The following is a 14,884-nucleotide window of genomic DNA, read 5'->3' on the forward strand; positions in this document are numbered from 1 at the left end:
AAAGGCCATCATCCAATGAACCGCTAGTTCCTGGAACAGACCTCTTCCGAACGCCTCGAGTTCGTATTGACGAGACCATTGGACCAGAGACCCGGAGAGCGCCGCCAGTCGCTCGGCCTCGGACATCTCTGTCCTTCCCAACCGTCTGGACCAGGCCGTGACTGGACTGACGGCACTGACCGAGGACAAACGGTACCGCCGAGGTAGAGCACTCACCTGGTGGCCCTTGCTGACCATGTCGAAGGCCTTCTCGTAGCAGACCGTGTCCATGTCGTTCATCTGCTGCATGGCGTTCAGCGCCTTCACACCGATGAAGCACTGGCCCAGCGGCACCGGACGGAACCTGTCGCAGGCAAGGTCAGGTCAGGGAGAACACACGGTGGGCGGGGTAGGACAGAAATTATACGCGACAACAGCGCAAGAAAAAGAATGCGAGAGCGCAGACCCATTCTGAATACAGCACTTTGGGATATTCTGACTTTAACTCTAAATCTTCCCATTTTTATCATGCTAGTAGAAACAACTTTAGAACTCCTGCAACACCAGGCAAGAGTGATAGGCGCAACTATTCAAACATGTAGAATTCTCTCAGCTTGGGCTCACCGTCCGTCGAAGAAGAACAGTCCCCTCCTGGGGTTCACCCGAAGAAACTCTGCCACGTCTATGTAGTTGGGCAGGGTGGCCGACAGACCCACGATACGGATCATGCTCTGCGACGACTCCACCTGACGACAAGCGAGCATATTTAGTAATGTCGTGAAGGGGGAGTGGCCATCTTTTCATGACCGTAAAGCCGTGATAAGAGAGTTACATAACAATTGATTCACGGAACATTCATTCAGGACATACGGCTATACCTTCCAATTGTGAACAGTCGAGTAGGTACCTGTACATAAACTCGCACCAAGACGTGTCTCCGGTAACTTACCTGTCGTAATGTCCTGGCCACGAGAGCTTCGACCACAGGACCACGGTCTCCGTGCAGCAGGTGTACCTCGTCAATGATCAGCAGCTTCACCAGCTGCGTCAGCGACACGTCTCCTGCGCAGAAAACAGCTCGTCATCACCCTGCGATACGTCCGCTTACCACACATCACTAAGTGGCTGCTAGCGTTCCGTAACACCGCACCGCTCCGAGCACCGCACTCGCAGTCAATCGCTTCGTACGACGTACATAATATATATTTGCTAGCAATTACACGACATTTTTCACCAGATATTCAAGCAATTGTGGTTAAAATATCGGCAAGGCAATGGATTCCAGCTGACCTGTGCTTTTCCTGGTGAGCACATCCCACTTCTCGGGCGTGGTGACCAGCATCTGGGTCTGCATGATCTCCTGCTTGGTGAGCTGCATGTCGCCGGTACACTCTCTGACAGTGATGCCGAGAGGCGCCAGCCGGCGGCCGAACCCGGCTGTCATCTCCGCCGCCAGCGCCTTCATCGGAGCCACGTACACTATCTGACAGAGCAGATATGGACGGCCGTATAGATACTTTAGAACAGGCAAGGTGGCACGCACTCTAGACATTCCAAATGCATTCCAAAAGCAAACACAGGCAAGATGTCCTTATACTTGAATAAAATTCGGCAAGCATAACTACGTCGATAAAAATTGTGGCGGTATACTCGAAAGTCCCCTCTTCCGACCCCGCGCGCTTCCCGACACCCAATATGCACCTCTAACCTTACACTAGTTCCTCCATCCTTTCCGACTCTCCAGCCACCCACCTTGAAGGCGTCCCTCTGTATGACGCCCTTGTCGATGTGCTGTCGTATCTGGTGCACCACCGTCAGCATGGCGATGTTGGTTTTTCCGGCTCCGGTCGGAGCGCAGATGAGCAGGTTCTCGTTGGTCTCGTACGCCGTCTTGAAGACGACCGACTGGATTCTATTCAGCTGCTTAATGCCTCCGAACGCCTTCTGACCGATCTGGGGAGGCAGACGGACGAGTTCGGTAAGGCTGGTGAGTTAACAGCTCGTGTGGGAGAAATTACTAACCAGCCGTATGCACAAATGAATATCGGCATATCCGCTGATCTGTCGCCAGGCGTTATAAACGACAGACGCACAACCAGCCCTCTCTCAATTCCAGCTCGGATCCAAACTTCTCAACGTTCACATCGCCAGACGGACACATGGATGGTGCGGCAGGTCTAAAGCATGGGAGGGGACGGACGGACGGACTTGAGACAAGCGAACGAGCGGAGAACACGCCGAGACGACGGCAGTCCTCACCTGGTCCAGCGTGCTGATCTGCACCCGCTCATCGCCGACGCCGGTGGGCGCCTGTTCGGCCACGGGAATCTCGACCGCCTGGTAGAGCTTGTGATCGCTCCACTCGCATCCTACGGGCAGACTGATTTTGTTCCCAGCCACGAACGCGGACGTCTGCCGCGCCTGGCTGTAGGCGTCGAACACGTACGGGAGTCGCTCGGCGAGACACGGCGCCGCCCGCGGCCGGTCGGGGAACAGCGGCGCGCTCATGGCCTGCAGCAGCTCCATCTCACTGCCGGCACAGAGGTCAGGTCAGGTCAGGTCAGGTCACGAGAGGTCAGAGGTTATACATTTAATGTGACGGTACACTACACGTACTCTTTCATTGCCCCCCGGACCCCTACCCTACTATTCTCTATCGTTATTCCCGTGCTAGTAAACTCAAGCTGCACACAGGTGTCTCTCCATTTTCATTCAGCTAAGTGAGTGATGCTCACTGAACTCTAATATATACTGCATGACTGGTGATGGTGCATGACTGGCGTCTCCCCTATCTCACCGTTGAGCCCGCGCCAGCTCCGGCTGTATGACAGGCGCCTCGGAGTCCTGTCCGGTGGCCGTTTGTCGACCCCGCTCCCTCTGCATCCGTTTCTCCTCACGTCGGAGTGCCTTCCTGGCCTCCACCTCGCGCTGTGACTGGACGGTGATGGACTGACCGGGCAGATTGGCCGGCCTCTCTGAATGACGGAGAGAGGGTGTCAGGGGACCAGCGGGTGGTTAACGAGTCGAGCAGCGAAAAAAGATAGCAGATAAGTGGTTCTTCTGCTACTTATTAATAAGCTGCAGGAAAGATGGTTGAGCACATGCCCTATCGCCTTGTTTGCGGTCCTGTTGACTTTTTAGCGCTGACACTAGCGAGAGTGCCAGCATATGAAATGCAAAAGCTCTTGCATCTGTAACGGTCATGAAGCAACAAACTATCTAAGTAAGATTTAGATTCGCCCACCCATGGCTCTTTTCAGCTACCCGAGTACAAACAGGGCCGTCATATCAACTTACGGCCATTGACGAGTGCCGACAGTTTCTGGAACGTTCTTGGCGAGACGCTGCGCTGCGAGGCGCCCGCCGATCGGGCCTCGAGCACCTCAGAGCGGCGGGAGAGCAGCGTCGACACCAGCTCGATCCGCTCGAAACCCAACAGGTCCAGCAACTGGGAATAGATAAGAGGCCGGGTTATCATCGATGGTGGAAATGCAAAGCAAGACAGCGTTTTGGTAGGATCTGAATCACGCAAGCCTTAAACTTCATTCAAGGTAATGAAAAAGCACAACTAGCTACACGGAACACAGCATTGGATTGTTACCGATCTTTAAACTACCCAAAGAGTTCGAAGCTTACCTCGCTCTGGAGTGCGTCGTTGTCAGAGTTCGATTCGAGCAGGTTATAGACACCGAGACTGAGGTCGTCGAGGGCATCACTAGGACCGGCCGCGCGGGACAGCTCTGCGGCCAGCCAGTCGGGCCCGTACGGCAGCGACTTCTTCTCCGGGGCGGTGTCGCTGCGGTACAGCATGTTGAAGGAGCTGTCGGCGCCGGCGGTGCCGTTGGGCCGGCCGCCGAGGTCGGAGAGTGTCGGCTCCTGCCACTCACACGGCTCCAGTCCGCCGAGCCGCAGTGAGGCTCCGAACTCCGCCTCCTGGCCGTCGTCGGCCGGCTGCGGCGGGCTGAGCGCGGCCGTCAGCGCGGCCGGCTCCATCTCGGTGACGGCATCCTGGACGGCCTGCAGCAGCTGCTGGCCGACGGCGGCCGTCACGGCCGGCAGCGCGGCCTCCAGTTGGTGGCGTAGTGGCGTCGTCAGCCGCTCGGCGCCGGCCAGCAGCCGCACCGCCGTCACGGCAGCCTCCTCGACGGCCGGCGGCGGCGCGTCCCCGCCCAGCGCCGCCAGCGCCGCCAGCTGCAGCTGCTTCAGCTGGCGGCGGCAGTTGGGCCCGGCCGCCTGCTGCAGCCGGTGCCACTGCTCGCCGGCACATCTGCAGATGGGGGAGTTACAGGTGGGCGTCATTGGTGCCGAGCGACCCGACCCGACCGAACCGAACGGCCGAACCGCCAGCAAGTCCGGCTCAAGGACAACTTCCTCAATACGTGTCAGCTACAAAAATGTCCATTTCGATTGTAAACTGATGCTTTGATTCCACTTAACTGTTGTTAATACGGCCGATGTAAGAGATCAAGTGGTCGTAGACTACATTAAAACGTATAAAAAATTGTGAAACTAAGGAATGCCCAAGGACGTTTTCGAACCGACTTGTATTCAGTTTTGTTGTTCGCTAGCCTGCACTCAGTACACCGTGCGGCACTACCTATGAATTACGACGATCTAAAAGCAAATTCAAATATGAAAATGGCTTATTTGGCGCAGCTTCGAAATACACTCGAGCTACTGCCAAGATGCTTCGGTCACCACATCAGTATCGTTCGTACAAAGTTCGTTCGTGCTATTTATTCGTTACATGACAATATGAAAGGGCGGCCAGGGCTCTAAGCAGACCGCGCAACATTGCCGTTTATGCACTTGTATACAATCTTATTATCTCTAGTTACAAGTAGTAAAAGCTGGCTATAGCGACAGCAGGGAGCAGCATTCTCGAAACATGCAATGGCTCTCGCACACCCAAACCAGTCCATGAGCACAATATTATCCAGCCCAGTGAGCTGCTTCCTTATTGAACACATGATTGATGGTTTGCGCATTCAGCAGACCTGCAGCGCCGTCCCACGTGTCGGGCGGCCGGCAGCCGCTGGTAACTCAGTTCGGCGCCGGGCCGTTCGGCCACAGACCGTTCGGGTTGGTTCAGGAGAGAGCCCGTGTCCGAGAGCCCGGTTGGACCATTCAGCAGTTTCGCATTGCCCGCATCTGAGGGACGGCTCAGAAACTGGGCTCAGTAGCTGGCCTGGGCGGCCGTCTCCTGCTGAAGTGCCTGCTCGGCGCGCCGACATTCGGTCGTGATGAACAGCAGGTCCATGAGTACCTCGCGCACCCGTCCCAGCTGGGTGGTCGGCTCGTGACAGGCCACCGCCTCCTCGGGCCCCAGGCTGCGCGCCTGGTGGTATCGGTTGCACAGCTGGTACAGGTTGTGGATGGCCATCTTTACCTGGCCCAGCAGCAGAGTCTTTTTGGCGGCGGTGTTTTTGATTCTGGTCCAGGTGTTCTCCCAGCTGACGACCGCCTGCTGGGCGCGGTCGTAGCGCGTCTGCAGCTCCGACAGCCGGTTGTTGAGGCCCAGGATCTCCGTGTTGCGGTCCTCCGAGTAGGCGATGAGGTCCATGCGCGCCGCCTCCACCAGGTCCTGGTTGGCCTGCTCGTTGGTCATCAGGTGCTGCTTGGTGGCGAACAGGATGTCATACCGGTTCATGATGTCGTGCACCTCCTCGAAGTCCTCAGTTGATTCCACAGCGCGCTCCATGAAATCCTGAAACGGCTTGTTGCCGTCCACCCGCTCCTGGATCAGCGCCTTCGAGTCATTCAGTTTCTGCAGGTCCTCGGTCAGCCTCGCAATCTCACGATCCTTGACATGCTGTAGATCTCGCTCCTCCTCGACCTTCTTCAAAGCTCGGTAGCGCTTCGAGTCGTTCTCCGCCAGAAACTTGTCGAATTTGAGCAGTGACGTCTTCAGCGCCTTGTCTCGCTGCTCCAGCACATCGCGCTCCTCCGAGATCTCCTGCATGCGCTGTTTGTAGTTGGCCTTGCAGCGTCGCAGCTCGGTCTCCACCTCTGCCAGCTCCTGTTTGCGCGCCAGCAGCCGCGTGGCAGCCGCCAGGTGACAGTCCTCGCGCCGCGGACGGATCGCGATCTTATTCTCGAACCGGATCCGGAAGTAGTCCTCCAGATCGCGCATCATGTTCTCAGTCTTCTTCATGGTTGGAGTTTATAGAGACGGTTTGGGCAAATCTTAAACGTTATCTGCAGTTAATTTTTTTGAAAACTTTTGGTATTTGTCCCGTGGTCGAGTCACCGAAAATTTTAATTGTAGTTGCTTCAACAGTGTCTTCAAATATTCCGTCTCAGTATTTTATCGTGACACAGTTCAGCACCACAGAACACGTAACGGTCCACAGCCGGCGCCGGAAAAGTAGGCCTTGAAAAAGAGGTCAGCACTAGAGCCACGTTATGAATCTCATATGAGAACTTCTTGCAGGGGATACCACTGACTGGCCGCTAGCAGACGTCCCAAACTCAACGCCCCAGCGTGTCCTAGCACATAACTGCATGGGGACCACGGACGGACCGGACGCACTGTGGGCCAGTCGGCCAGGACACCGAGACGCAGTAGCGTAGAATATCGATCACACAACGGCGCCGCCGGTCGTCCCGCACGGTCCGCAGCGTCCATAAGTCATAGCAAAACACATTTCGTTGGTTGAGCGAGGTAGTTTCGACTTGCTTTATTTAGAATCACTCAATGCGCAGGCTCTCAGCCAATAAACGTGCTGCGCTGCGGCACAGTATACCCCACAGGCGCTCTCTGATGACTGACAGCGCCATCTCGGGTCAGAGACATAACCCAGCACCGGCTGCTTGCACATGAATCGAATCCGAACGGTAACATTAGTCGTCGTTTATTCATTTTTTTTTATATAAACGCCAAAACTCTCACTTTCAACCAATCGTTTAATTAAGCTTGTAGGAATATCTTCATTGCCGACACAATACGTCATGTGGTGCGTAGGTAATGAGGAACGACATGAACCTTTTTCGTTCACATTTAGCCTTTATAAATTAGAGCCCACGGGCTTTACGTGTGTGACTTAATTGATATACAGAGATGCGACGAGACACTACCGTGTGCCCAGCGTGAGACCGCATGGAAGCAGGAAAATCTTAACTTCACGTTCCCCTGTCTGTTCCAAAGTTCCAAACAAGTTCCAAACGGCAAAGACCACTCGCACTGTCTCGTCCGCTCCTTGCACCGTCTCCCGGTTGTGCCGTGAATGGCAAAATGTATCGCACCGTCTCCCTGTTGCGCTCTTCTCTCGTTCGTCCTTTTCCATTCACCCGCCCTGTCCATCCCACCCATCACATACGCTGCACCGTCCCACCCACAGATCGTTGCTATTGTCCCATTCGTCCCACGCACCATTTTAACAGTACCCAATTCATCGCTGATGACACTCACTGTTCCCGTTCTCCCGTCTGTCCCACCCACCATTTCCAATCTGCCCCACCCGGGACCCACCGTTTCTGCTGTTCGGCTTTCTGGCGGAGCCGGCGGGCCAGGACGCTCTCGGCGGCTGCGGCGCCCTCCGGCGGCGGAGCGGCGCGGCGCGGACAGACATCGGTGAACTGGCGCAGCGCCGCCGACAGCCGCGGCGGCTGGCCCTGCGTCGGAGCCATCTGACCGCAGCGGGACAGAAGCTGTCACACAGTGTCATGGGGGGAAGGGAGGGGGGGGGGTGTGCAGGGCAACAGTGTGAACCAATGAGCTCATGATCAAGTGGTCATGTAATAATTGATCGCATTTTTGGGCACCACTGATTGATTGCCTATGAAGATAACAGATGCATGCTCATAAAGATTATTGTGACTTACCTGGTACAAAGGGTTGAATGGTTACAATGAGGCCTAGGAAAACATGACAAATAAAGGGCTCTCTCAGTCTCAATTCATTCTGTCATCCTGCAATTATTTAAAACTATGCCAAAAGGGAGGTTAGGAGCAGGATAAATAACTTTTCATCTCATTTAAAGGACAAGGACTTCTAAAATACTTCAAGGATCATCTAAGATATGTACATCACCATATTTTCTGGGCTTTATCAATTTAATTAAACCTGTTCAGTTTAATGCCTATCAAGTTCAGCTACTTATTCACACAAATATGTGTGCATTTGTCACCTCAGGAACCGTTAGTAAAAGAAATTAGGTAAAAGACAAATAAATATACAGCATAGTACATTGTTATGGCCTGTGATGTTATTGGATGTCACCTGAATTATTATAAAAAGGGAATGAAATGGCTCTAAAATGAATATTACAGAGTACATATATCAAAACATGTTCATGTTGTATTATGGTATCAATTAGCCACAATACCTTATTAATCAGGATCTTGAGGAAAAAGCTGCTGTGCAAAGGCAAAAGCTACTATGCTGGGTCAGAGGTAATGTTGGGCCAGAGGTTGGGTGACCCAACAAGTCTTTGCCAATTCATGGCAGAATGATAAGTATGTGCTAAAAGTATGACATTGTAGAGCAGAAGAAGACTTTTACCTTTTGCCTTACTTTAATTTACTGGGTACAGAATTAAGGAAGGTTTTGCCAGTCAGATCTGAACTCTCCCATTGATAAAACTTGTTAACAAAAGGGGATAGGACAACAGACCAGAAAGAGGCAGAAAGTACTCACCTGTTCAACTCACCTGTTGGGTTTCCTTGACTCACCAGTGCATGAGGAGAGGCAGGAAACCGTGTAGGAAAGAGACGCGCCAATTCCCCTGGTTACGCTGGGCGCTGAGAGATGGACCGCAGGGGATTGGGGTAGTGCGTCTGCTTGGAGTTGGGGAAGGAAAAATTCTAGATGTGATTAGCTGTGCGGTATCAGTTCAGTACCGGCTGTCACGGTACTGTTTAGTTCGCTCCTTCGCGGAATCTGGAGTGCGCGGCGATGATCAGTAGAACCTTGCAGGAGAGATCAGACGATGTAGTCGAACAAACGATCACCAAGAACCTTCAGGAGTGATGACTTGAACTCGGCGAGGGAAGTAGAGGTGACCGTCGAGTCGGGCAAGGCGTTCCACTCGTTCACGACGCGTTCCGAGAAGAAACGTGATCTCGTGTCCAGTTGGCAGCGCCGGACTGTGATTTTGAGTTGATGACCTCGGGTGCGGCGTTCGGAGGACAATTCCCAGAGATCTGACGGCTTGATGGGACCGGGGCTGTGGAAGATTTTCCAGCATTTGATGAGGTCGGATCGGATCAGTCTGCCCTTCACAGAGAAGAGGTTTAACTGTCTCAGGCGGTCACCGTACTCCATGTTTTGCAGGCCTTTGATGTGACGAGTCCATAGTCGTTGGACCGCCTCGAGTCTTCTGAGGTCATCGATGTATCCTGTGTTCCATACAACAGAGGCGTATTCCAGAACTGGACGAATGTGGGTGCGGAGGATGTGCAGCATGAAGTCTGCATCCCTACACAAGGTTGCTTTCAAAAAGCTGTGTGCCACTCCTCCAGCCTTCCTGGCGGCAGCTCTAGCCTGTTCGTGGAACCTTAGGCTGTCATCGATGATCACGCCAAGGTCGGAGTGCGATTCGGTCCAGGGAAGGGCAGAGTTATTCAGATAGTAACTCGGTCTTGGTGATTTGTGGAATTTCCGTTGGAACCTCATGAGGACGCACTTCTTCGAGTTCAGCGAAAGGCCCCACGATGATGCTGTGGCTTGGAGACGATCGATGTCCGACTGAAGACTTTTGGCGTCGAGCTCGGACTTGTTCCCACACATGTATATCTTCAGGTCGTCTGCGAAGATTTTGTAGCGGCTGTGTAAACCGATGGCTATGTGGTTGACGTAGATCAAAAAAGGATCGGACCTAGAATCGATCCTTGGGGTACTCCGCTCCGTACTTCCTTCGATGAGCTCAGAGTGCTTTTGACCACTACTTGCATCCTTCGATGAGATAGGAAGTCCTGGAGCCAGGCAAGGAGTTGTCCGCCGAGACCAATACATCGGAGTTTCTCGAGGAGGACTGAGTGGCACACCGTGTCGAAGGCCTTGGAGAAGTCGAAAAGAATAAGATCGACGAGGCATCCGTTGTCCCAGTTGCGCGAGACGAAGTCGTACGTCAGTAGAAGCTGGTCTTCAGTAGAGCGGCCCGACCTGAAACCGAATTGATGGTCGACAAGAAGGTTGTTCTCGGCAAGGAACTCGTTCAGTTCACGCACAATAATGCGTTCCAGGCATTTTGATGGAACAGATAGAAGACTAACTGGCCGGTAGTTTAGAGGGTCTGATCGCGAGCCTTTCTTGAAGATCGGTACTACGTGGGAGTTCTTCCAACGGCGAGGCAGTGTTCCCTCTTCTAGCGACAGTTTGTAGATATGAAACAGTGGTTGCGATAAAACCAAGGCACATTCCTTCAACAGACGAGGATGGATACCGTCGGGGCCCATCGAAGAGTTAGCATCGAGGTGAACAAGGATGCCCTCAACATCTTCGCGGGTAAATGTAACGTTATTCAGCGATGCCTGGCAGCTCTGGTGAGGAAAGGGAGTGAGCTGTGGGGCTTCGCCATAGACGCTGGCAAAAGCCTCCGCGAAGGCATCGGCCATGGCTTTGGGATGGTCAGTGACGGAGCCCGATGACAGAGTTAAAGGTCCCACAGAAGAGCGGAACTGTTTCTTCTTACGTAGGTACGAGTGAATGAGCTTCGGGCTGTCCCTCATCTTCTTTAGGAGTGATCGCTCGTAGTCGATTTGCGAGTTTGTTGCGAAACTTCGTAACCGTTTGTTACACTGTAGAAACGATGCTAGCAGTGTCTTTGCCTCAGGGGAGTTCCTGCCGAAGGACGTTCTCGCCTGCTTGTAGGCTGACCATGTGGAGGACCTTAGGTGTTTCAGAGAAGTCGGTGGGTTTCTCTTCCAAGGAAACTTGTTGTTGGGCTTGTTATGTGTAGATCTCGGGATGAATTGGGATATTAGCACTTCCAATATGTCCTGGAGACGCTCGAAGGCGTCATGCGCAGATAAATACTGAAGCTCAAGGTCCCAGTCAATTGTTGCCATGTGACGGTTGATCATGTGATATTTCCCGTGGTGCCACAGTAGACGGTGCGAGTTCTCTGGAGGCACCTGGATGTCTTTGTCAAAAACATAGCTGCAGTGGATGCTGCAGTGATCGCATCCCGGAGGAGGGGCATTGACCGTAACGTCCCCAATCCTGTCGTCCTCAGATGTGAGTATGAGGTCGAGGATGTTGCCTGATCGTGGGAAAGTCGGTTCTGTGATCCATTGGTTCAGCCCCAAGTGATCAAACAGGTCCAAGAATCTTGTATCCGGCGGTGTTGCTGCTCTGAGGATGTTGTCTGGAGAAGTCCAATCGAGAGAAGGCAAGTTGAAGTCACCCAGAATTATTGTCTCCTTGCCAATGCAGGTCTCTAAAAGGAACGAGACAAGAGCCTCATTTTCCGCGGCGGAATGCGAAGGTGGCTTGTATACGACGAAGATGTAGATGCCGAGAACTGGCAGATGAAATGATAATACATTACTGAAGGATACATCCACCTTGTCGAACTGCAGATGATCGGCTATGTATGCGGCAACCCCGTGAATTCCTGCTCTACCACTATCGTTCCTTACAAGCGTGTATCCCGGAATCTGTACTGCTGCGTCGTGAATATGTTCTTGGAGATGTGTTTCTGAGACCAGAAAGATGTCTGTAAAACCTTTCAGATGTAACGTGTCCTGCAGCACTGGAATTTTGTTGCAGATGCCGTTGACGTTGCAATGAGCAATATGGAGAGCGAATGTGCGTGGAGTTTTGTCTTGACGTGTTAGTTTCCCGACCCGCCTTGGGTAGGGAAGGGGTTTAAAGTTTCAGCTTCGTTGTGGTGGTCGCCAACGTCATCACCATTGGAAGCAACAGGCAAGACTGCTTCGCGGTTGGGGGACAAGACGGGTGCACTGTTGGTGGTTACTGGTTGACCATCATTATCCTTCGGGTCGTCGGGCTTTGGTGTTCCGGGAGGGGCAGCGGGTGGGGGCCGTTGAGTCAGGGAGCCGGGTTCAAGAGGCACAGCAGGCTCGGAGGGGGGCTCTCGACGTTCCCACACCCTGGTTCGAGTGCGGGCCTCAGTTCCAACTGGGGGCCGTGTCGTTGATCTCACTTCAGTTTGCAAGGAGGAATTCGTCGGGGGATCCGCCGTGGTCTTCCTGCCATGCTTGAGGAACCTCTCTTGGAGCTCCATACGTTGCATGTATGTCAGGTCCCGTTTGACATACACCTTTGAGAATTGCTCAGAGTTCTTAAGGTTTTTTGCCTGTTCGAGGACCAGCTTCCTGTGCTGGGAGTTGTGGACATTGCCTCGAAACAGATCAACACCTGGTTTGATCCTACATGCTTCCGAGAGGGCCACTCTTTCCCCAATCAGGAGATGGGTGACTTCAGCAAATTTGTCTATAGCCTCAGCAGAAGATGATGCTCCTAGTCCTCGGATCACCAGGGAAGCTCGTCTCTTCTTTCTCTCATCAAGTTCCAGAAGCTCCTCCCTGACCACAGTCCTATAGTTGTTTTGGTTTCCAGCCTGGTCTGTCCCTCTGGCCTGGGTAGGACCTGAGGGATTGGGCCGAATCAGCGCTTCAGCATAGGAGGGGTGTTTGCTGTTGCTGGAGATGGTTGGTTGGGAGTCCCCGGCCTCGCTGGATTGGCTATGGGTCACTGAGGAGGTAGTCTGCTGATCTGTGATAGCTTTTTCAAGCTTGTCGATCTTCTTGATGAGCGCAGAGAGAGCATTGCTTATCTCAGGCAGGCTCTGGGGGGTCAACGACTCCATGTTAACTTGGGCTGCAACAGCAGAGGTTGAATGTTTGCTCTGCCCTGAGTGATCATGGAGCGAGATTGGGGACAGTTGGATGGCAACATCCCTTGTGGAGGCTCTTGGCTGGAATTTGTCCAGGTTTGGTAGCTTTTTGCATGTGCTGCAAATGAATGCAATCACTTCATGTTTCTTTAGAGCGTTGTATGCACTTCTGGGTATATCTTGGCAGAGGGCATGATACCAGTTAAAGCATATGTCACACTGTACCCCTTGTTGATTGGTCTTCACTTCAAGATTACACACGTGATTCCCAGGCCCTCCATTGCAGGTCGAACTAGTGATGCCTGGAGGTCTGGGGATGGTCGGAGACAATCTTGTCCCAATGTCAAGAGGCAAAGATTTGAGTGAACTGGCAACAATCCCTGCAGGCTTAGCTGCTTGAGATGAAACAGCGTCTTGGTAGTCAACATTTGGTTGATCTGTATCTGAGGCAGAGAAAGATCTCAGTGAGTCCATCTTGGACTGCGAGCAGGATTTGTGCTTGAGAGTTGGGGATCTTGGGATTGGCATTTCTGTGTCCCTTAGCAAGACATGTGATCACATACCATGCAAGGCCAGGAGCTGGTTCAATCTTCTGTGTCACACTAACATGCAAAGCACGCACAATGCAAGACGAGGACAACACTGCAAGGGCAGGTTGGGTGGGTTATATGCGGTATGGGTTAGAAGCAGACAAGGACGGACAAAGACAAAAGCATGCAACTGGCAGTAAGTACTCCCTCATCCAGGTGAGAGCAGCATGCAGATTGCAGAGCAGGGAAGCAGACCTCGGTGAGGTGAATCCACTTGCACAACGCCTTCGCTTTGCCTCAAAATTCGCCCGTATTTAACATTAAAATCTTTAATGTCAAATAAATATCGAGACGAGAATAAATATACATCCCAGTAAGAGCAAAGTGGCACATACATACTGTGTAACATGATAATCAGTAAAACAGAAATGACCACCACATTAAACTTATTCATCTGAGGCCAGTTTCACCAACAGAAAACCTGCAGGCTGCCTATACCAATACCTTAAATTCTTCCTCCCCCAATCCTGTCTTGTCTCCCTCAAGTTAAACCAACCACTTTGAAAATAGTGATGTGAAAACACAAAACAAGACAGACTCATTTATGCTGCTTTTCTCGGTAATAGTAGAGCAAACGTCACATGAAGGTTTTGGTTTACCAACCAAGGAGAGGCGAGATACCAATACCCGGAGCTGCTTCTTTCTAACAAAACCTAAACAAACCTAACCTAACCTGACCTTACCTTACCTACAACCTACAAACCTACAACCTGAAAACCTACATCCTACAACCTACAAACCTCCTCAGCAGGAAAACCGTCGTGTGACTTCTGCTCTGCTAATGCCCTTTGCTCATCAACAACTTCTATTTACAGTGTGGATGGCAAAATTTGGGGATACCATCAGACAAAAAATAGCTGAGGTTGGTGACATTCTGACTCCTGTTAGAGAACCTTTATCTGGCTTTTAAACTCTATATCTTAAGTGAAAAAAAACATTTATCACAGCAAGTTGTTTCATAATGTAGGTAGTAACAGTCCAATGCAAAAGACATTGACATGTCATTCTATTAAAATCTAAATTCATTAATTAAGATTAATCAATTATTCACGGTCCGTGGACTGGAGCCATGCAATTCAATTGTTATTGTAGGTGATTAGATACTAACCTTGAACCAAAGAGGACAACGCCCTCAAGCCGCTTGAAAGGCAATATAACAGATAAGCCCTTGCTTTACTTTTGGCTTTAAAATGAAAGAAATTGCGGATAAGCACAACTTAGAACTCGGACGAGCGGCAAATGGCTTTGCGGCATGCGGCGAATTTGTTGACATTTATACGCTGTCACAGGTGCGTCAGATTTGAAAAAACAATAGAGATGGCCAAATAACACAAATAGAGGTGGCCAAATAGGGTTTCCATCGATCCAGTAATGAGTACTTCCAGTAGTGCCGATACGAAGTGCTCAGCTATATCAATATGTCAAGGTTGTAAATTAAATTGCAACAGGTCATTGACTGCAAAACAAAAAGCAGAGCTATCTCAATCCTTGAAATACGGATTCAAATGACAA

The 14,884-nt window shown here is 51.8% G+C and overlaps 1 protein-coding gene across 2 annotated transcripts in view; it reads right to left on the bottom strand.

Annotated features, from left to right (window-relative positions):
* The window catches only part of LOC122381422 (activating signal cointegrator 1 complex subunit 3-like), a 28,798-nt gene extending 14,179 nt beyond the window's left edge, over nucleotides 1-14,619 (bottom strand). The window contains exons 1-11 of one of the 2 annotated variants that reach the window (XM_043365557.1): nucleotides 14,481-14,619; nucleotides 7,451-7,608; nucleotides 3,616-4,246; nucleotides 3,277-3,427; nucleotides 2,777-2,954; nucleotides 2,239-2,509; nucleotides 1,732-1,932; nucleotides 1,270-1,462; nucleotides 929-1,041; nucleotides 604-725; nucleotides 217-343 (exon numbers count right to left, since the gene is read on the bottom strand). In XM_043365557.1, the coding sequence (XP_043221492.1) occupies nucleotides 217-343; nucleotides 604-725; nucleotides 929-1,041; nucleotides 1,270-1,462; nucleotides 1,732-1,932; nucleotides 2,239-2,509; nucleotides 2,777-2,954; nucleotides 3,277-3,427; nucleotides 3,616-4,246; nucleotides 7,451-7,608 (2,145 nt within the window). In that variant the 5' untranslated portion in view covers nucleotides 14,481-14,619. Of the gene's footprint in view, nucleotides 1-216; nucleotides 344-603; nucleotides 726-928; nucleotides 1,042-1,269; nucleotides 1,463-1,731; nucleotides 1,933-2,238; nucleotides 2,510-2,776; nucleotides 2,955-3,276; nucleotides 3,428-3,615; nucleotides 4,247-7,450; nucleotides 7,609-7,803; nucleotides 8,037-14,480 lie in introns of those variants that run through there. The other variant, XM_043365558.1, reaches the window with a different exon arrangement.
* Nucleotides 14,620-14,884: the final 265 nt, after the last annotated feature.

The sequence above is a fragment of the Amphibalanus amphitrite genome, unplaced genomic scaffold (assembly GCF_019059575.1).
Source record: "Amphibalanus amphitrite isolate SeventyFive unplaced genomic scaffold, NRLGWU_Aamphi_draft 000120F_arrow, whole genome shotgun sequence".
Taxonomy (NCBI): Eukaryota; Metazoa; Arthropoda; class Thecostraca; order Balanomorpha; family Balanidae; genus Amphibalanus; species Amphibalanus amphitrite.